Source organism: Acomys russatus, chromosome 21, assembly GCF_903995435.1.
Source record: "Acomys russatus chromosome 21, mAcoRus1.1, whole genome shotgun sequence".
Classification (NCBI taxonomy): Eukaryota; Metazoa; Chordata; class Mammalia; order Rodentia; family Muridae; genus Acomys; species Acomys russatus.
In genome coordinates, this window is record NC_067157.1 from 8,313,008 (window position 1) to 8,334,288 (window position 21,281).

The 21,281-nt window shown below is 46.0% G+C and overlaps 1 protein-coding gene across 1 annotated transcript in view; it reads left to right on the forward strand.

The window, feature by feature from the left end:
- Sobp (sine oculis binding protein homolog) overlaps window positions 1-21,281 on the forward strand; it is a 154,274-nt gene that overhangs the window by 88,608 nt on the left and 44,385 nt on the right. Inside the window, exon 5 of the mRNA XM_051164159.1 lies at window positions 16,677-16,772. Within this exon, the coding sequence (XP_051020116.1) occupies window positions 16,677-16,772 (96 nt within the window). The remainder of the gene's footprint in view (window positions 1-16,676; window positions 16,773-21,281) is intronic.

Consider the following 21,281-nt stretch of genomic DNA (forward strand, 5'->3'; position numbering starts at 1 on the left):
GTCATGTGGAAATCTACCTGGGCAGAGACATGGCTGTGGTATCAGGTCCTCCATGAGAGACGAACAGGACACGCTCAGGCTGAGTTAAAGGGGGTGGGGTGGTGGTGGGAGAAGAAGTGGTCATCCTCTGGCTTTGTTTTCCATCGGTCAGTCAGAGCTGGCTGGTCCTTGTTACCCACACCTGGTTGAATGGGCTGTTACAAGCACAGGAAATGTTGAGGGTGCTGCTAGATTGCCCAGGAAACAGAACGGAGCATGTGTGGTGCTTGCCATCTCCATACTAACCCATGGGTCCAAGGGAAGAAAATGCCTTGAAATGAATAGAATTCACTGTAGTAGAAGGGAGGGGGTCCTTGAAGCCTCCAGCTGTATCTCTGGCCAAGGAAAAGCCCCATCAGAGTGTCCCTTTATTGTGGATGACACAGCATCTTTTGCCAGGGTGGTGGCAGCCACACTGGAGTCCAATTCTCATTCATTTGGTAATTGGTTACTTTAGCACAGACTGTGAGTGAGGAATATGATTACACACCTGTCAGCCATCTGATGGAGAAAGAGGTCTGTGAGCGAGGAACAGGCCACATTTCTGCCCTGGTCTCCATGGAGTCTTCTCCATCAACGATGTCATTTTTCATTTCTACTGAATAAGACGGACATGATAGCTGTGGCCTTGTCTGTATCACTTATTGGAAGTGCTGCCACAGATGCTGGCCTAAACTAATACATTCTGATTACACCCTTGTAGATATCAGATCCTAACACCTGGGAGAGCAGGGTGTAATATTAAGGGACAAATGAATGTAGGCTCTGTGTGGTCTCTTCACAGCGGCTTCCTGTGAGTCAGGAGAGCTAGAAACCAAGATGCTCTGTACAGGAAGATATTTTACTTTAAGATGAAATCAATCAGTAAAACAGAAAGAAGCTTTTCAGTCTCCTAGATGGCTAGGAGAGTGGCTTTTCACTTATGAAGAAGAAATTACCACTATGAGTCACACCGAGGGAATATAAAGAAAAAAAAAAAAAAGGGCCAGGCATGGTGGTGCACACCTTTAATCTCAGCACTTGGGAGGCAGGGGCAGGCAGATCTCTATGAGTTTGAAGCCAGCCTGGTCTATGAAGTGAGTTTAGGACATCCAGGGCTACACAGAGAAACCCTGTCTCAAAAAACAAAAAATAAATAAGTAAACAAGCAAACTCACTCAGAGGTCATTGAGACTGGGGGGGGGGGCAGGGGGGAAAGGAGCTTGCTGCTAAACCCTGGGTTTGATCCCAGGAACCCGCATGGTAGAAAGAAAGAACTGACTCCCACAAGTTATCCTGTGACCTATGGCATGTGCCATTCCCCACCAAATAAATAAAGGTGTAACAATAATACTTTTTAAAACTCCAAACCCCAAAGACAGCAATTTTGAGTTGAATTCTAAACTAAGTAAAGACCCAATAAAGACCATGTGGGCTAGTCCTTGCCTTCCAGTTTAAATAGAAATTCAATTAATCCACACACATTCTACAAAATGGTGAATCAAATGTCAAGTTGTTTGAATAGCCTCCTCTTTTGTTTTCTGTTTCTGGGTGTCTGTTGAGACTATTCAGATTAGAAAAGACATGTGAATCCCAGTGTGTGTGCCCCACTTATGTGCATACAAGTGTAGGCCTGCTGAGCACAGGAACGGTAAGGACACAGTCTACTCTTGAGTCAGGAACACTATTTATACGGGACGATATTAATACATAGGAAAGACAGAATAAAGAGCAATGACATGAAGGATAATCGCAAAAGTGGACATCAAAATTTTGCTGAGTTCTTTGGCAGAAGTGTAGCGTTTGACCAACAGCAAGCAACACCCGGGACTCCTGGGTTGTTCCTGCGGGAACTGTCTGAGGGCTAGGGATGGTGCTTGCTGATGGAGAAGCTATACAAGAAATGCCTAAGAAGGAAAAGGGGAGGGCTATTGAGATGCTCAGTGGGGACAGGCGGTTGCCACCAAGCGTGGTCCCTAGCACCCACATGGTGTGAGGACAAGCAACACCCATGAGTTGTCCTTTAACTTCCTCACACAAGATGTGACACATGTGCTTCCATATGCACACAGGGGCACACACACACACACACACTATGTTAATAAATCATTAATTTTTAAATTTTGTAAAGGCCAGTTTAAACAAAATTATCAGAAGGGAGGAGAGGAAAGAAAGAACAGAAGGGGGCCAGTGTAGGAGCAAAAATGGACAATCGCATGGCAAAAGCGCTAGAAGTGGCCTCTCCGTACGACTGCAGCCACACTGTGAGGACAGTTCAAATCCTGGTTCATGCGGGTGTACGCGTTTCCAGACCTCCTTGGCTCTTTGCCAGCGGCTCCCGATGGATAGGCGTCTGCCTGCAGTAGCTAATGACACTCTTTCAGCTGCATGCAACCTAAATCTTAATCAAACTTTCAATGTAAGAAAAGACAGCCAGCCTCCGTTCCTTCCTGCCAGCCGATCCTTCCCTCTCTAGGGAAAAAAGAGCGGCATTGTGACATTTAAGTCACTGTCATCCTTTGAGCGCCGGCTCTGGGGTGTGCAGAGGATGAAGCACTCACTTAATCATTTAACAGATCCCTGGACCAGGTGTTGGCCTCCTGTTTTCCTGACATTTAGGTTCCACCCTCCTAGTGTTGACATCAAATAAACTTCGTCACCCTCTATGCTAATGCCCCAATCAAGTTGTTTTGAAGCATTGTTTGAAGAGGGGCAATCTGTCATGGGGGTGGGGGAGGAGCTCAAAGGTGGGAGGTAACTCACATCTCAGAGAACAGGAGATAATGCTCATTGGCCTGGCTTTCTCCTTTTTCCCTTTTTGTTCAGCCTGGGTCCCCAGGCCTTGCAGTGGTCACACTCAACATTCAGGATGGGGCTTCCCACCTAAGTTAACTCTAAACACCCTCACAGACATCCCAGCCCATTGGATACTTCTTGGTCCAATCAAGTTGATAATAATAGACAGGCCATCCTCGCCACGCATGGCGTGCTTGCCTCTGAGGGATTTGCTCTCAATTTTTCTTGCTTCCAACTTGATCGTGACTCTGCTTATGAGAATGTCTTTTATCCTTGGCCTTTTATAGGTTGCCTTAATATATCTTTAGAAAAGTTATCATAATTTTAAAATCCAAATTTTAAATGAGATAGATATGCACTTTAAATTGTGTATGGATAAACGTGTGTGTGTGTGTGTGTGTGTGTGTGTGTGGGTGGGTGGGGTGTGTACACCTTGGCAAGGGATTTTTTGTTTTATTGTTATTTTCATTGGACTTTAAAAAAAGTTAAAAATGTGTTGAATGTGTGAGCTGAATGCAGTTTGTTTTAGGTGTGTACTGATTCAGTTACCTGCTACGGCTGGCCCCTCACAGTCAGTGCTCAACAGTGATAAGCCAGATGAAGGAATGGGTAGAAGTGACACAAAGCCGTTGTGTAAGCACCTTTACCCACGCTGTCGGGTTTCTGTTTGGTCACGTCTAGCGGTTCTATATAAATGCAGAATGGTGCGTGTTAGAGTGCATAGAGTGCAGAATGGTGCGTGTTAGAGTGACAAGGCCTGTCATCCCACGAGGCCTGGGAAGGGAATTGTGCCAGGACACTTGGTCACATGTAAATTCTACTTGCCTTTGTTAATAAGGAGAGACTCGTATTAGAAGTGATTTTATCAAGCAGTAATCCTTAGTCCCCTTTTACTGTTTTCCAAATCAAACCATAGCAGGTTTGTTTTTGTTTTTGTTTTTCTTTTTCTTTTTTCTGTTTCACAATTAGCCAAGAATCACAGGAAGAGGCTTGCGTTCTGGAGTCTGGTGTCCTCAAAAGCAGGCCTTGAGAGAGAACATGTTTGCCCTCTCACCTTCGAATCCTATAGTAATCCATTTGTGGAATGTGCAAACAAGACTGAAAGAGATTGCTAAGCAGGTCCCTGCCCCCACCTTCAGCTGTCTGCCAACTTCTGGTGATCTTTCCTCCGGGCTCTGTGAAGGGTTTCTTGTGGGGGGGGGGGCACCACATCTACAGCCCCTGCCCCCTCTCTCCTAGCATCTGTGTCCCAGCCCCAGGAGAGGCCATTCCTTTCCATTGTGGAGGCAGAAGTGTGGATCTTGCTCAGCTTGTGTGCCCTGCACTCCTCCAGCCTCGCACAGCGGTCCTCAGACTCTGGTTCCCTTGCCACGCTTCTGCGTGAGCTGTGCTGGGCATCAGAGCTTCACCATGAGCAGGAAAAACCAGCTCAAGATTTCCCTCTCCCACAAGGCCCCTGGGGACGTGGGTAGCGATCCGTGATTTCTCTGCCTTCTTCTGCTTTTGCTGCTCATGGTTACCAGGCATCCTTTACTGACTGGACCTGCTGGAGGTCAGCAGCCTGTGCCTGGAGACCCAACACAGCGCAGCCTAGAATCAGCTTTGCCTTCTGAAGCTCTTGAGGCAGGGAGAAGCCACCTTAGTTTGCTCACAGGCAACATGGAAGTGGTGAGGCTACAGCTTTAGTGAGCTGAAGTCTGTAAGGGGCTCAGCACAGTGCCCACCACAGAACAATAGTGAACTATCATTACAATCATCAAAGGGACATCTGTGGTGAGTTTTCGTCCTTTGTGTCTGGTCACTGAGGCGGAGGTGGTGGCTTCTCAGTGGACTCTCATCTTGGGAGCCTCCTTCCAGCACATAGCACCTGAAGTGACTGTGGGCAGTTGAGGTATTAGGGTCCTGAGTCCTGCAATAGTTTTGAGCCAATAGTGCAAACAGAAAGGGCTGGCTGTCCATGGGGTGGAAGCACATGTTGTTATTCTTAATTTATGACAAGAAGGGACGTGGAAACCCAGGCAGTGTTTTACCTTTTGTTACTTAGGCTATAATTACAAATGGTACCTCCTTAAAATAAAATTAACAATAATAATAATAATAATAATAATAATAATAATAATAATAATAATAATAATAATAATAATATGTATACAATATACATAATATTATATAATATGTAACAATATATTATTATTATTATTATTATTATTATTATTATTATTATTATTATTTAAAAAATAATAAAAATAATAGAAGTAAGAAGTACTTAAGTTGCCACCTGAAAATAGGCCATAGCTTGATAATCAACTGTGGGCTTCAATGGGGCCATCTGTAAAGCCCCAGTCAAATTCTGCCTAAATGATTCTCTCCTACTTAAACATGCCACAGCCCCAACTTTTATTACCTTCATGCATCATCTGCAGAGTGGCTGGGACTTGAGATGAGGACCCCAGAGAGTATCACTTGAGCAGAGGTTATTTATGGTGCCTTTCTGCCGCCATCTTTACAGTCAGCTCCTCGGAGAGGCTGACTGGCCCTGAGTGTGGAAACAGTAATTTAGGCAGTTTTTCTTCTTTAAGCCTGACGACACCTCCGTTCACAGGTCAAGTGGCACGAGGATTGTAATTGAAGCTGTCAGGAAGACCACCATGTTTCGGAATGACATCCGCACTTTGCCCTCTGAAAGACACAGGGGGCGAAGCCAATGGATGTGTCACCCCATCTTTCTCATTTTCTTGCATCCACAGACATAAATCACCATATCCCTAGATGGTACTCAGAACATTTATGTGCACAACGTTCAGTAATTCACTCTAGCCCTGGGTTCTGTCCTGTGTGGTTCGGCTGATTGTGAGTTTGTACAAGCCGCATGTAGTAATCAGTATATTTCTTCCTAAAGAAAGCATATTTTTAAGAGAAATCATATTTGGGGCAGTGATCAGGGTGATACAGGGTGGGTCATAGTGAGGCCCCGAATATCAGGACCAAGGCCATATCTATGGGGGGAATGGCACACGATGGCCTGGCCAAGTATACAGAACTCAATGTGAGGCCCTAGCGGGAGGCAGACAAGAGCTGAGGTGGTGGGAGCTGGTAGAAGAGCAGCAGCCAGCAAAGACCACAGTAGCCTCGGGGCTTCTGCAAGCCTGCTTTGTCGGTTGGAAGTTCCGTGGGGAGGGATGGGTTCAAGGTTAGCCTAGGAATGTAGTCAGCTTTATTGCATGCAGGCCCTGATGGTGGAGTTCCTTTGGTGAGAGAAAGGGGGAAAAAGTTGGTAGTGGGAGTGCTGAGACAGTTGCGACACCGTGCTTTCGACTAGTGTCTCTACAACTGACCAGTCTTGACCTCAGAATTAGACATGGATTTGTGGAGACCCGTCATTTCATTTCATGACTCGCCTGTGACTGTCCTCATGAGGTCCACCCTCTGACTTGTTTCTTCAGGAGTAGAGAGGAACAGGCACTGGCTTAGTCAAGTCCTCTCACAGGTTTTCCAGTGGCCGCTGCCCCTTTGCCAGGAACTGTACTTGCATGACATGGTAGGTACCATGAGGGCTGTGTTCTGCACACATGACACCATGGGGGCTGTGTTCTGTACACATGACACCACGAGAGCTGGGTTCTGCACACATGACCCAGAGCGAGTGAACTCACCCAGAACCATCATCCGAGCCTCTTGCATTGTTCTCTCACCCACTGAGCTAATTTGCTGTCCACCTGCTCAGGCCTGCATTGCAACATCTGTCTCCTGGGTATTTCAGATTGAGTGGAGGCCGGCGCTTGGTCTTTGGCTCTCTGAATCACACCCATACCCCCATGAATGGTCGCAGTAAGCCAAGCTTATTTCCCAGAAAGTCAGGAGCAGGTACTTGGCATTGCTACTTTATCCAGGAATAACCAGTGTCTTGATAAACAGATTCGTGTTAGCCCAAATCACAGTCACGACTGTGTTTATCGACCAGCGTGCCAGGAATGAGTGAGAGACACCACTGTGACACAGCGCTCCTTGTGGTCCACTCAGCACGACCCACAGGACTAAAAATCAGTAATGGTAATATCCTAATGCTGGTGGCACAAAGGAAATTTTGAAAGAGTCTGACCAGCTGAGTGAGTTCCACAGACATGTCTCTCCTGGAATTGAGGGACCTTGGTGCCATAATTAATGCTTAAACTTGCTTGGAAAGAGCATAAAGACGTGGCTTTAAAGATTGATTTTATAAAATTCAGAGTTCCTTCTCTCATAGGCTGTGCAGACATGCTGGCACACTACCTCACCTCTCTTTCCCTGAATTCCTCACAGACTCTTGTTCTCATTTCTGTTATATCAAACACCGCTCTCTCCTAACTTCCCCTTGGTTCATTCACTCCCGGGACATAAAAACAAAAGAATTATGAGAATCACACACACAAACACACACACATGCACACACACAATTTAATGATACCAGTGTTCACAATTTACGACACAGGGACTTCTTAGCTGACAGCACAGGAGAAGCAAACAACCAGGGTCTGCAGGGTTAGGTTCGAGAGCCAGACTGCCTCCTGGGTGTGCATTCTGATTCTAGTCTTTGTTAGCTGATGGCTCCATAATTTGCATCACCTGTCCCTGCCTCAGTTTCCACATAAATACAATAGAGATAATATTAACTATCTCTGGGGTTTTCTTTTGTGGGGAGATAAATACCTGTATTAAATATGTTAATATAGAGGGAAGCAGCCATGAAGACTGGCGTGTGACAGAAGAACTGTAGAAAAATGCTGGCTGTTATTAGTGATCTGTGCTAATTTCCAGGGCAGCATTTTCATCTGGAGAGTAGTGCCCTTCCCAATCCCATTTGGGGCCAGGCTGTTTCTGGGGGCGACATCGTGTAGATGATGACACCCCCTCTGTGACCCCCTCTGGATCCCTTTGAACCTTGCAGATGGGGTCCTGGAGTCTCCTTGCAGCCCTCACCTGTTTCATCTTTCTCCTGACTTCTCAGCTCCATCGTGAGGCCTGCACAGAGAGATAGGCGCCCAGCCCCCTTCTGCCCAGTGATTTTACAGAGAACAGGAATAAAAGGACTAACTGCAACGTCTCGATGAGGCCAATTATTTAAGCATTTTCTGGGTGCCAACTGGTAGCAAAGTAGAACCATTTCTGTTTGCCTGCCTTTTGTTTGCCTCTCACAGGTCTCTGGGTAATAGGTGGAAATGAATAGTGGAAAAGCCAAAAGGCAGGCAGTGGGCGGAGGAAGGCTGGGGGGAGGGGGAAGAGGGGGAGGAGGAGGGGGGGGAAGAGGGGGGGGGGAGGGGAGCAACCAAGGAGACCGGAATAATCCAACATGGATTAAGGTCCCGATATAATCAGAAACTGCCAGGGTGCGATGGTGGCACAGCTGTAACAGAGAAGAGTGGAAAGGGACCGTGTGCCGAGGCTTACCTGCGGACACTCTGAAATAACAGTTCTCACCAAACAAAGACATTTCAGCGGTTTGACAAAGAATGGGTAAAGACAAAATGCAGAAGGTTCACCTGTCCAATAAAGGGAAAATGGATTTAAAAATAAAAAGTGAGACAGAGGTATTCTGAACCACTCAGAGTCCACCCTGATGACCCCAAAGCACACTGTTGTAATGTGCTGGGGGAGACTGTGATGTATTTCAGTTCATTTGGCAGCTGGGTGTCGTCAGGCTGATGTGGGCTCTGTCTTGCTGTAACTGTTGTGCAACCCTGTAGGGCCTCCAAGAAGGGCAGCCATTAATCAGACCCAAGCCAGCCCGGTGCTCATGTGGCTCTGAGCAATTCTGACCTGACATCTTTAAGATGCTCATGGAAACCATAAACATGATTCAATCCCCATTATCTTCATGTTGCATATTTGTTACCATTATTCTCTGAAGACCCCAAATTGGATATTAAAAATTTATGATATATATATAAAGGTTTATGTGGAGTTTAAAAAAAAATTACTGCAGCAAAATAAGCCTTTCTCATCCATCAGAGGTGTGCGAGCTGTCAGAGGAGCCTAGAGAGCCATGGTGGGAGCCAGGGTGCTATCACCAGAGGAGGGGCTGAACTGGGCAACAGCTTCTCCTCCATCGGCATGCTGAGTGGGAGTTTAAATACGTTTTGTTAAAAGAACAAAGTAAAACAACTCCACCACAGACTGTCGTCACCGAGCAGATGAAGGGTGGGGTGGGGTGTCCACAGAACAAAGGTGAGCAGTACGGGGAACTGAGGACGGTTCTGTGTCTGGAGACTGATATTTGGGGGACAGCATGGAGACCGTCCAGGGCAGAAGTCTGGTGCCAGGTGGGAGTGCTCTATCTACCTCTCTGTCAGAGCTGCGTGTAGACACACAACTCAAATTGCAGAGATCTTTATTTATAAATAGAGAAGGGAAGTAATTAAAAGTAGGGGAAACCGAAATATTGCTGACTATCGGCTTAAAGCACAAGCAGAGGTTAATGAATCCATCTGAGCTGTATTTACAGGTGTCTTAGTCAGGGTTACTATGGCTGTGATGAAACACCGTGACCAAAGAGCCAGCCGGGGAGGAGGGTGTATCTGGCTCACGGTTCCACATCACTGTTCGTCATTGAAGGAAGGCAGGACAGGAACTCAGGCAGGGCAGGAACCTGGAGGCAGGAGCTGATGCAAAGGCCGTGTGTGTGTGTGTGTGTGTGTGTGTGTGTGTGTGTGTGTGTGTGTGTGTGTGTGTGTGTGTTACTCACTGGCTTGCTTCTCCTGGCTTGCTCAACTTGTTTTCTTATAGAAACCAAGACCCTGAGCCTAGGGATGGCACCACCCGCAGTGGGCTGCATCCTCCCGCTCCCCCATCAATCACTGATTAAGAAAACAAGCCTCACAGGTTTGCCCACAGCCAGACCTTACAGAGGCATTTCCTCAATTGAGACTCCCTCCTCTGATGACTTGACTTTGTGGCAGCCTGACATGAAACCAGGCAGCACACGGGCTGTTATACAAGCATGGCTAGGCCTTCATATATCATGTGTGGCCTCTGCCCTCGAAGGGTCAGAAGTCTATGAGGAAGGAAAGACAGGAGTCAGAAGCAAGATAAGCTCAAGTGAGGCAGCCCAGACTAGCCTGGGACACCAGGAAGAGGTGCGATATGGGACCTAAGGAAGAGGGTGCCTGGTTGGCTAGTCTGACTCAGGAATGGGTTTATGGGTGAGAATTTATCAGAAAAGAGTAGCCGTTCTGTCTAGAGGGGAATAGAAGAGAGAAACGTGGGGCAAAAGGATTGTTTCTCACCATCCCGATGTGCAACACCTGCTGTGGGGCTGAGATCCTACTGGCTAAGGAAAAGGGACAGGTGTAGGGCAGGAGCGCGTGGAAAGGGCAGTGGAGATCAGGATCCGAGGCAGGTCGGACTCAGCTAGGAGAGAGCTCTGGAGAAGCAGGACTGGGTCGCAACGCCGAGTGTCCCGCCCCGTGGCTGAAGGGCAGCAGTCCATTCATTCGCTTGATCCCTCCACGGAGCCCTTGGAGTAAAGCCAGGCGCTAGACACACCCTGGAGATCTGCAGATTGTACGTACGGGGACCCCCCGCTGAATCCTGTGGTCCCAGGGCTCAGGTTAGGACGTGGGAGATGAGCTCACAGGTGGCATCCTAAGGTTGACGTTTTGTCGAGGAGGCTCAATGACGCATAAGAAATGTTCCAGAAGTGGGAAGGAGAGATGGATTCTATTTTTACCCACAAACGTGAGGGTAAAGGACAAGAAGCCAGTGGAGGCCGCCTGGGGATTTAGTCTGGAGGAGCTGGCCCACTGTATAGCTCGGGGGAGGGCAGGGAGCCACTCTGGAGACCTTCCTATGTTATCCAGTCAAGGGCAGAGCTCCCAGCGGGTCCACCCTGCAGCACGTAAAGGCCTTCGTGGCCTCTAGGAGGCAGTCTGGGATGCCCGTCAATTCTCCTGAGTGTCCTTGATACATAAGGACTTGGTATCAGAAATGGAAGCCAAACTTTCCAAAATGGAGTTCTCATCCGCTTACTATGCATTGGAAAAAAGAGGCTTTTATTACTTCTAATTCAAAAGCTAAGTTATAAAATAGGAATTGATGTTCCCCTTATGCTTCTGTAGTGCTTCATCTCTAAACCGACTCCCACAGCTCTGACATGTACTGTTTTTGATGTTCCCAAGTCTGGTACCAACACCACATGTGTGAGCTGACAGTTGCATCTGCTATAGCCCTGGAAGAGTCTGGAAGCGTCTCCATATTTCCCTGCCCCCTAGCTCTGACTCCAGGCAAAAACCTTTCCTTGTTCTCCAAGTAAATGACATCACAGTGACACTGAAGCATATAGACTCCCATTCACCAGGGAGGTATAATCCCAAATGCTTGTTATCTTTCTGTTTACACTACAACCATTGAGGCAGAACCATCCCTCTTGTCTGAGGTAGACAAATAGAATTGTTTCTAGAACGTTTCATATTTTCTAAAGGCATTGTCCAGAAGGAAGAAAGGCTGGTTTTGCTTCAGTATAAACATTGTACCAAGGCTTTTTCCCAGAGAAAGAAATGAGTTCTGTGGCAGACGCCTTTAATCAAAGCACTCAGGAGGCAGAGGCAGACAGATCACTGTGAGTTCGAGGCCAGCCTGGTCTACGAAGTGAGTTTAGGACAGCCCAAGGCTACACAGAGGAACCCTGTCTTGAAAAACCAAAAATAAGTAAACAAACAAAAAACAATTAATTAAATTAAATTTGTTACATAGGAAATTCAAGATAAAACAAGTTATTGCCTCATAGAGAAGTCAATGCAGTGTTAAAGGAAGAGGGTTCTGGAGTAGAAAATCATATCATTAGCCAGAGTTTCGTCAGCTGGTATTTACTTAAATACTAGGTGCAGCGTGACCACAGATGCATGAGGTTGTACACACACCTACAATCCCAGCTCTTGAGAGAATGTGACAGGGGGACCTTGAGTTTGAAGTCAGCATGAGCTACACAGCAAAACTTATTTCAGAAAACAAAAAAAAAAAAAAAAACAGGGCTGGGAGATGGCTCAGCAGTTAGGAGGAGACACTGCTCTTGCAGAGAACCAGGGTTCCATTTCCAGCATCCAGGGGTGTGTGTGTGTGTGTGTGTGTGTGTTGGGGGAGGGATGGGGTGTCACAGTTGCTTCTAAGTCCAGGTGTGCATGTATATATGTGTGCATGAGAACTCGCAGCTGCTTCTAAGTCCAGGAGTGTGTGTGTGTGTGTGTGTGTGTGTGTGTGTGTGTGTGTGTGTGTGTGTGTGTGGTGTACACCTCTGGCACCTCGCTTCTGCAGTCACCTGCACTCACCATGAGAATGTGAACACACAGGCATGCAAACACACACACACACACACACACACACACACACACACACACAAAACTAAAAAACCAAATTAAATCCATTTTGTATCAAAAAGCACAAGCCCGTGTAGAAATCTTACAGTTTTAGTGAGGATTTTTTTTTTAACTTTAGTTAAAAAAAAAAAAAAGAAAGAAAAAGCAGCAACATGTGAAGCTGTCTCAGAACAGTAAGTCACATATGCAGCTTTGGACTGACAGTCACATTTATCACTACACATCTGTAGTAAAACGCAGCAAAGCAGTCTCCCACTTAGGGTCCCTTTTAGCGGCACATATATCGAGCACACATTAGTCTGACTAAAACTGCTGGGAATAAGACACATAGAATGAATTGGTCCTCCATCCAGTGGCTCGACTTTCCTTCACTTCAGACTGTGTCACTCCAGAGCACAGCCAGATACTGACACTGTCCTCCGCCGCCCCGCCCCCCGCCCCCCCCCCCCCCAGAGGAGGGCAGTCTACTTCTGGTAGCCAATTAGATGTGCATTGTTGGTAGAGAATTTAGTAACAGTAACAAAATGGGCTGCAAGTCTGGCTGCTTGACCTGTGGTTTTGGAATAATTTCAGCGTTCTGCTGGGGCAGTTGGCTGCTTCTGTCTGTACCCTCACCACTGTGTCATTATCTGGTACCCCAAATACAATATATATATAGGATAAGGTACAGGGACTAACGTGTGAGATTTTAAGATGTCCTAAAATGAATCTACATGTAAGATTAGTGGGGCTGCTTGCAGTGTAGCTGACATGGCTCCCGGGATGCCCTGGGAATAGCGAGAAAGTGCATTCTTGGAGAGTTTTTACCACATAGTGGTCGAAGATACTGATGGGAGACCCAACCTGTCCTGCCCTCCACAAAACTGTGCCCTTGTTGGGGATACGGAAGTCAAGTTAAGAGAGAACATGATGGAGGAAGTGGTCTTGGTTGGAGAGGTGAGGGAAGGCCCTGGCCAGCAAGCGGGAGCAGAAACTCTCTGAGTCTATTTGCGCATCAGAAACCAAGAGGCAAACATGGGCAAACAAGAAGTTTTGCTGATGTGCGCTGGTCCGCTGACCTCTCACCCCTTTAAAGTAAGCACCACATTGGGGCCAGAGCTGCAGAGCATTGCACACAGTGCGTCAGTGTCCTGTCAATGCCAGAGGGTGCCCTCCTTAGACTGGGGTTCTTGGATCTGCTAGCACATTGTGCCGCCATCTGAGAGCTTTTTATTATTTGGTTTTGTTTTATGGATTCAGAAAAAAATCTACACCCGAACCCTACACTGGACCAATTAAATTAGATTTGTGGGCAGGGAGATAGTAGGTGTCAGGAGCCCATCTGTTAGCAAACAGAAAACAGCCCAGCCAAGACGGTTTTAATGTGCAACCATGGTAGAGTTACTGCCTAATTGAATGCACCTAATTCCACTTAGTAATAATTTAAAATTTCATTTTAAAACTCCATAATGCAAGTGGGGTTGCTTTGGTGAGAGGTGCGTGTTAGTACACACACACACACACACACACACACACACACACACACACACACACACAGATGCACACAGACATAAGGATGATGGGTCTAGGTTCCTTGGACGTTGCATGTTCTCCATTCTGTGCCACAAGTGGAAATGCGGGGAATGGCTAGACAGTGGGAGTTTTCTTCTTTTTTCATGGCTTGATTTATTTGTGTGCGTGCATAGACATGGAGCGGAGGAGCCTTGCCATGGTGCCTGTGTAGAGGACAGCCTGGGAGTCAGTTCTCCCTTTCCACCATATTGGGTCCCGGGGATTGAACTCAGGTCTCCAGGCTTAGTCGCCTTGTCCACTGAGCCACCTCAGTGGCCCCAGAGGATAGGATTTCTTGGACTCTGGTCAGGCTGAGTGTCTGAAGGAGGATTGGGAGGTGAACATAATGGCTAAATGGAGAGACACATTTCTGGCTTCTCTATTTCCCGGTGTCCCCAGTTCTCGGTGCCCACTCTCTTTTGTTGCTGCTTAATGAAGCCTTCTAATGATAAGGCGTGGCATGACACCCATACAGCGCACGCTCAAATTCAGATAATGGTACATTTTTTGTTCTTTAAACACAGAACAAGTATTGTGAGCACCTTGCCTGTAAGTGGAATGAATGTATTTTTTGTCGCTTATGTTTAAAATATCTGTAGGCATCTGGTGTGTATGAATGTGTATACGTAGTACATGCATAATAAACATATTCCACCTTATGAATATTTATACACAAGATACATATATATTGAATATAGACATACATATGTAAATAGTAGCCTTCGTAAACGATATGCAAATTGTGCTTCTGAACATATGTATCACAATCCATCAGCATTGTAATAAACCCACCACCAGCTGAGACATATTTTGAGGTGGTATTTTTCTCAAGTTGTTTATGATAGGGTCTAGATATTATCCGGATAGGTGCTATCTTTCATCAGTGGAAGAAAGTCACTGGACGAGGCAGCGCTACTTGAAATAAGCATGGTTCTTTCCTTGAAGAGATCTGTACCTCACACGGTGACTTAGAACGTTGCTGTGAAGTTAGTACTGGTGCCACCCATTGGCATCTCAAAGCCTCCTTCCAGCACTCTTGGTCTGTGTCCCCAGTGCTACCTCTGTCTGTTAGGGTTTAAAATGGATCCCCTTGAGTTCCGTCACCCTACGCTGTGCTGTCCCTGTGGAGGAGACCTGGTGCAGTGTGAAGGCACATCACTGGGTTCAGTTGACTCTTCAGCCAGAGGACACAAGGCTCACTTCTTTCTCGGTCACATGCAGCCTATCCTAGAACACATTTTAATTTTACTCAGGCTTTATAGGGGATAACGGCGTAATGAAAAGGCACCACATCCCAGAGATGTTCATAAAAGATATATTAAAAATGAGACCCAAGCAGAGAAATCTCTTTCCGCACAGACTCCTTATAACCCAACCACTCCTGACCGTGTCATTTCCATCTCTCAGTTCCACCTAGAATCCTCGTGATGAGTAGCAGAGACCTTTATTAAACACAAGCGATGCCATTCTGAAACATGCAGAGTACGGAGTCCTCTTAAAGTGATAGGCTACAGCATAGCTGGGGAGCTCCGAGTGACACTTGTCAGGGCAGAATTCGCTCTGTCAGAGAAATAGCACGTAAGCATTGTCACTGCTGTGTCACTGACTCTGCTCGCTGCCCCTCCCCCTCCGACCCATATATCATCACAACAGGTAGTTCTCAGCTGTTCCCTTGGTGCCAGACATACATTTTATCTAAAGAGACAGCAGACAGAACTACCTGCTGCTTCCTGTGCGGCTCTCCCTGTGTTTCTCTCCCCTTTTCCTACTTCATTGGGGCTTTTAAAAATCAGCTGGCAGGGCGCCAAGAGCTCATCATTTTAATGCAGTGCAAAATGGAATATGCATAATTATATGCAAGCCATATGTGAGGGAGGCAAGCTCAGCTGTGGGTTTCAGGAGGCCAGGGGGGAGAGAGAGAGAGAGAGAGAGAGAGAGAGAGAGAGAGAGAGAGAGAGAGAGACAGAGACAGAGAGAGACAGAGACAGACAGAGAGAGACAGAGACAGACAGACAGACACAGAGACAGAGTGCGAGCACAGGGCTAAGAGGAAATGTAAGAGGGAGATAGAGGACAAAATGTGCTAAGAAGAAAGGAGAGAGAGAAAGGGGGAGGGAGGGAGGGAGAGAGAGAGAGAGAGACAGAGCTAGAGAGAGAGAGAGAGCACAGTTAAGAGGAGGAGAGAATGTCCCCCATGAATGGATTAATGAGTGTGCCTCGGACACGCCCCCTTCGCCCACCTCTCCCTCACACCAGCTCCAAACCGGAGCCCAATGGAGATTAGGGAGAGAAGGATGCAGTGGGTGTTGCTGATGGGTAATGCTAACGCCTCTATGGAAACGGCAGCTTCCTTAATTGACAGCGTAGATCAAAATAACCAGTAACTTTTAATGCAGCTTCTTAATTAAGTCCATTTTTTCAAATTGAAGAATCATTGTTCTTGTGAGATCACGGATCCTTTTGGATCCTTATTTAAACATTGAGGGGAATCAATCAACTTAACTCTAATAATATTACAGTTCAAAATATAACTGTGATCATTGCTTTTCTTATGGCCTTGCTATTAGAATTTCTTAAAAATGCATTATCTAGAGATTGCTTAAGCATGCCAAAAAGTTTAAACACGTATGTATGTCATAGAACCCTGACTTGCAAGGAACCGTGTCACTGCACCCCTCCGGTGGCGGTGACCCGCGACACAATCAATCAACTGATTCGGGTTTGCTCTGTGTCATTTGAACCACAACAAGTCCAAGTGTTCAAACTAACACCACAAAGAAAAAACAAATCCCAAATTTTGATATCTAAAAGGCATACTGCGTATTTAAACAAAACTTCTTAATAATGTTGTTATTACCGGATTCCCGTTTGTTTAATGATCTGGGCTGTTATGCTTTTAGCTTTTTTTTTTTTTTTTTCCTTCCATTATTTGTAAGTCCCTAAATAGGCCATTATATTTCCCTTCAGGCTAGAGACGAAGATGGACGTGCTGAAAGTTTTCCCCAGCAGCACTATGCTAAGGAAACTCCAAGGCTTGCCTTCAAGAGTAACTGCGAACTACTTGTAAGAATTGACACATACTTACAACAAGTCTAGAATGTTACTTTAGCACAGCGGAAACAGTGTTTGCAAGGGTTTGTTCATGGTTGCGTAACTTATGGAATGGAATATATATATATATTTTTCTGTGTAGAGTTGTAAGTGCTAATTCTGATATCACTGCCTATTAATGATAAGATCTCGAGTTGTTTGCAAATCTTCTCTATCTGGTTTTAGAGCGTGAATAGCCCTCTCTTTATTAGCTTTATTGTAGTTTATAAGCAACCACTTGGAGAATGGCTGGTGAAGAGAAAATTACACTTAGATACATGGAGCTTGGAGAAAACCCTACCCCACCGTCCCACCCTTCCTCCCACGCCCTAAGTGTGTGCTGTTGTAGCCAACACCAGTTGCTGAGTTTGCTTCTGTTAGGAAAGATGGCCCATCTGACACACAGCACTCCCTTTAGGATTGAAGTCGTCCTCCACTGTCTTGCCAAACCCCATGTCTCTCCCCTGCAGAAGGAGTCAAAGTAGTGACAGGATGGGGTGGGGGTGGGGGAGAGGATGTTTACTGTCGAGAGAGGAGAGGGACATCAGCTGTGATGAAACTCGGTTCCAACGCAAGGTTAATTTGCTGTTCATTTTAGCATTTACAGCGAGACAAGATGAAAAGCAAGCAGGGTTGCCTATTATATTTCTATTAAACGAATCTGTTGGGACCTAACGTTCTTGATTAGCTTTTGAAAGCGAGTGCTCGGCAATGCATTTTCTGTTTACCTAAAGTAAACAGGGAATGAATTGTCGTTTATTTAGAGAGTCAAACACTGCTTTTGAAAATGCAGCTTTATGAAGAATCTAGTATGTTGTCCCTAAATGTTCTTTTTCTTTTCAATTGCATTAAAGCAAAACATTTGCTCCAACTAAATGAAAAGCAGGGAGAGAAAATGAAGATGCTTGGTTGTTACGTTTGAGGTAGCTTAATTTCTGTTTGGATTTTTTGGCCAAATAGTGTAGAGCTTTGCTAGGTCTCTGCATTAGGAATTCCCACGTGTAACAGCCTTTGGATTTGGCTCTGACACCAGCCGTTCATTAGAAACAAAGTGGCCAGAGAGCAGGAGAAGAGTGAAAAATACAGGCCTTCCCCATGCCGGCTGCAGCAGCTGCGCTTTGACAGGGAGTACCTCCTCCACTCAGCACAGCAGGCTCCATCACAATAGCACCACTCAGCCTGTGTGTGCAGTGCCCTTGACCGACTAACCTGCAGGCAGACTCGCTGCTCATAAACACATCTATTCCTATGAAAATGTGACCTCCCTGATGTTGTACTTGAGGGCTCTTAACTGTCCAGGTCTGCTATAGCATTACATATTCCGCAGGACATTTTCACTCTGTGTTTAATGCTTTCTTGGTAGCTGTGGTCATCCAGGCCTCGGGGTTAGAGGAGGAGAGCATTTATGATGCTTTGCTGGCAGAATGCTTTCAGGAGTGGCTTACTTCTCTTTAGGGAGATTATGAAGATCAATATACCATAATTAACTTCCCCTGTGTATTGGAAAAGTTAATGAACTTGAGAGTATTCTGAAGAAAACCATTTCTTAAAAAAAAATGTGAACATCGTTTCCAGATACCTTTAGAGGAAATAAATGTGTTTCATTGCCTGGCTTACAGCAGTACTGTCTTGCCAGTACTTTTGAGAGGTTTGGGGCAATCTTCATTGCAGATACTGTTAGAAATGCTTTACTTTTTCCGCATACTTTCCTGTGATTCTAAAAAAGGAAAAAGACTGAAACACAAGTAGCCCTATTTCTCTAAGAAGAACATTTTTTAAAAACGATTTTGCCAGATGCAAGAAAAGCAGTGTGTTTCGCTGTTGAGAAGGCCTGACCAGTTCTGCTTTTTTTCCCCCCAAAAGAATTGTTCATTCGTAAGGAGAAATAGGAGTTCCTTGAAGTTTCCTTACTACAGCTTTAAGCAGAGTTTTAAAGACTCTCATAGGGAGGATTGAACAGTTTACTCCAAAGTGCCTTTTTAGTTTAAGGCTGGTTCTGGCATCTTCCATGGCTAGCTGCAGCCCCAGAAGCAGCCAGCTGGAATACTGTGAGGAAAGTGCTGAGAGCAGAGAGGGCTTTGGAGTTCCCAGGTGGTCAGGAGTGCACAGCTGGAAGGCTTGCCCCCTGGGCCACAGGAGCTGACAGAAAAGGGGCCTAGGCCACGTAGACAGGACATTGGCTCTGCGTTATTGATGGCCGGTTGTCTGTCTCTGTGCCTCTCCTCTGGCCCATGCTTCTTGGAAGAGGCAGGGATATTGAGTAACTTACACAAAAGCAAAGCAAAATCAATGCCTGGAGTGCAAAAGTGCGTGTAGTCAGAAGACACCAACAAAGAACGCAACGGTACAGTTCCCGTATGGTATTGACTTTTCTGTTTACATTCCAAACTGTGACGTGTGCCTTCACACTAATGTACTATACGCACTAGATATTTCGCTTGGTGGCCAAGGTTCTTTTGTTGGTGGTAACATAGTGGTTTCCTTGTGGTTTTTAAATTAATTTTGGAAATGCAAGGCTATAAAGACCGATGATTAGATAAACAAGTCCTCTGTAATGGGCACAGTTCAGTGTGGCCACCTAGCTCTCCACAGGCAGATGTGTATGTGTGTGTGTGTGTGTGTGTGTGTGTGTGTGTGTGTGTGTGTGTGTAAAAGGGGATTTAGCTACATAATCAAACTATGACCAAAAAAAGACAACTTTGAGTAAAAGAAAGTATAGGGGATTGGTGTCATCTTAACACTAATGGCAACATAGCATTCAAGAGCCAAGGAGGAGAACAGTTAGAGCCAGCCATGGTGTCCAGCATTTGCCCCAAATTCCAACTCCATTGTCAGCCCCTTTATGATCATTAAGTTTCTCCCTGGAGAAACAAGCTCGGGACTGCAAGCCTTCTCACCTCCCCTAATAAGATGCTCATTCAGCTGGTGAGACTGACTGTAGGAGCTACAGTTGAGAGAAAATCCTTAGGGGTATTTTGAGTTCATATTTTCTCATTAGCCAGTTCCTTGTTAGTTCTCATGATTTGGCTGGGCAAAAAATCTTGTACAAATAGAACGTGCAATTGGGCCTCGGAAGGAGAGGACCTACCAATAGAACAAGTTGTTGAAAGGTTTGGAGAACAGGAGAAAGTGAAGAGACAAGGGAGTTGACATGCCTGGGTGTGTGTGTGTCCATCTTGGTGTGTGTGTGTGGCTCTGTCGACCTTGGTGTGTGTCTGTGTGCCTGTGTCCATCTTGGTATGTGTGTCTGTATGTTTGTGTATGTCTGGTCCATCTTGGTTTGTGTCTATGTGCCTGGGTCCATCTTGGTACGTGTGTCTGTGTCCATCTTGCTGTGTGTCTATCTTGTGTGTGTATGTGTCTGTCTGTGTGTGTGTTTGTCTATCTTGGTGTGTGTCTGTATGTCTGTGTCCATTTTGGTGTGTGTGTGCTTGTGTGTTTGTTTGTCTTGAGACGAGATTTCTCCCTGTAACCCCAGGCTCACTGATTTAGGCCGGGCTGGTTGGCCAGTAAGCCTCAGGTATTTTCTGCATCCCCAGAGCTGAGATTCCTGGTTAGAAATCTAACAAGTGTAGGAAGCCCTGAGAGGGACAGAAGAGGAGGAAGTGCAGGGCAAAGTCAGCTCATTCAGCTTGTTCAGCTTGACGTCAACTTCCGGAATCATCACCCGGAGTCTGAATCTCTGTGGCTACTCCCTCTGGCTGGTAGGGTGAGGGTTGTGAAGGAGAGGGAGGGAACCCACAGCTGGGAGGCAAAATAAAAATAGCATGGGAAAGAATTCTTTCTGGTCACTTACAATGCCAGCGAAGGGAAAAGATGAAAACTATTCTGGTGTTGTGGCCTCATGAACAGAGATGATGGGGAGAGGAGCTGAGCTGACTGTTCTATCTTGGTTCCTTGTGGAGGCAGGCAGGTGGGTTAGAAGGTGTACAGGTCGTTCTCTGGCTTCAGAAATGCCTGTGTCTGAACAGTGTTCAGCTCACAAGCATCTTCCGTGCATCACACTAGATTAGCAGATAGAGACATGGGATAGGAAAAGGTTACTGTCCGTGCCTAGAGTGCACTGTTCATTAGGACACCCAGACCTACCCAGCATGGCAGCCATTAAGTATGTGGACTCTTGGGTAAAAAAGCCAAGTTTGCCCCATAGATCTAAAGGTGTAAAATAATTATGACACACAGTAGACCCAGGGTTTATCTCTTGGGCTTCTCCGGGTTTATAATCTTCATCCACAAAGCCTCAGAGGAGATTGTAAAGACTAGACACAATGGTGTAACTAGTGTCCTTGTTGTCGGTACAGATTTGCCGTGCAATTGTGATTCTTCTTATTGTCATGGTTGTTGTCACTGTATAGTAAGTAAGCCATGTCCTGAAAGAGTGCTAGGAAAGTTCCGGTGTGTGAAAGAGGATGAGATTCTTGTGCACTGAATGGGAGATGCTTTTGATGCCGTGATGGATGTTGATTATAGGAATCAGTGTGT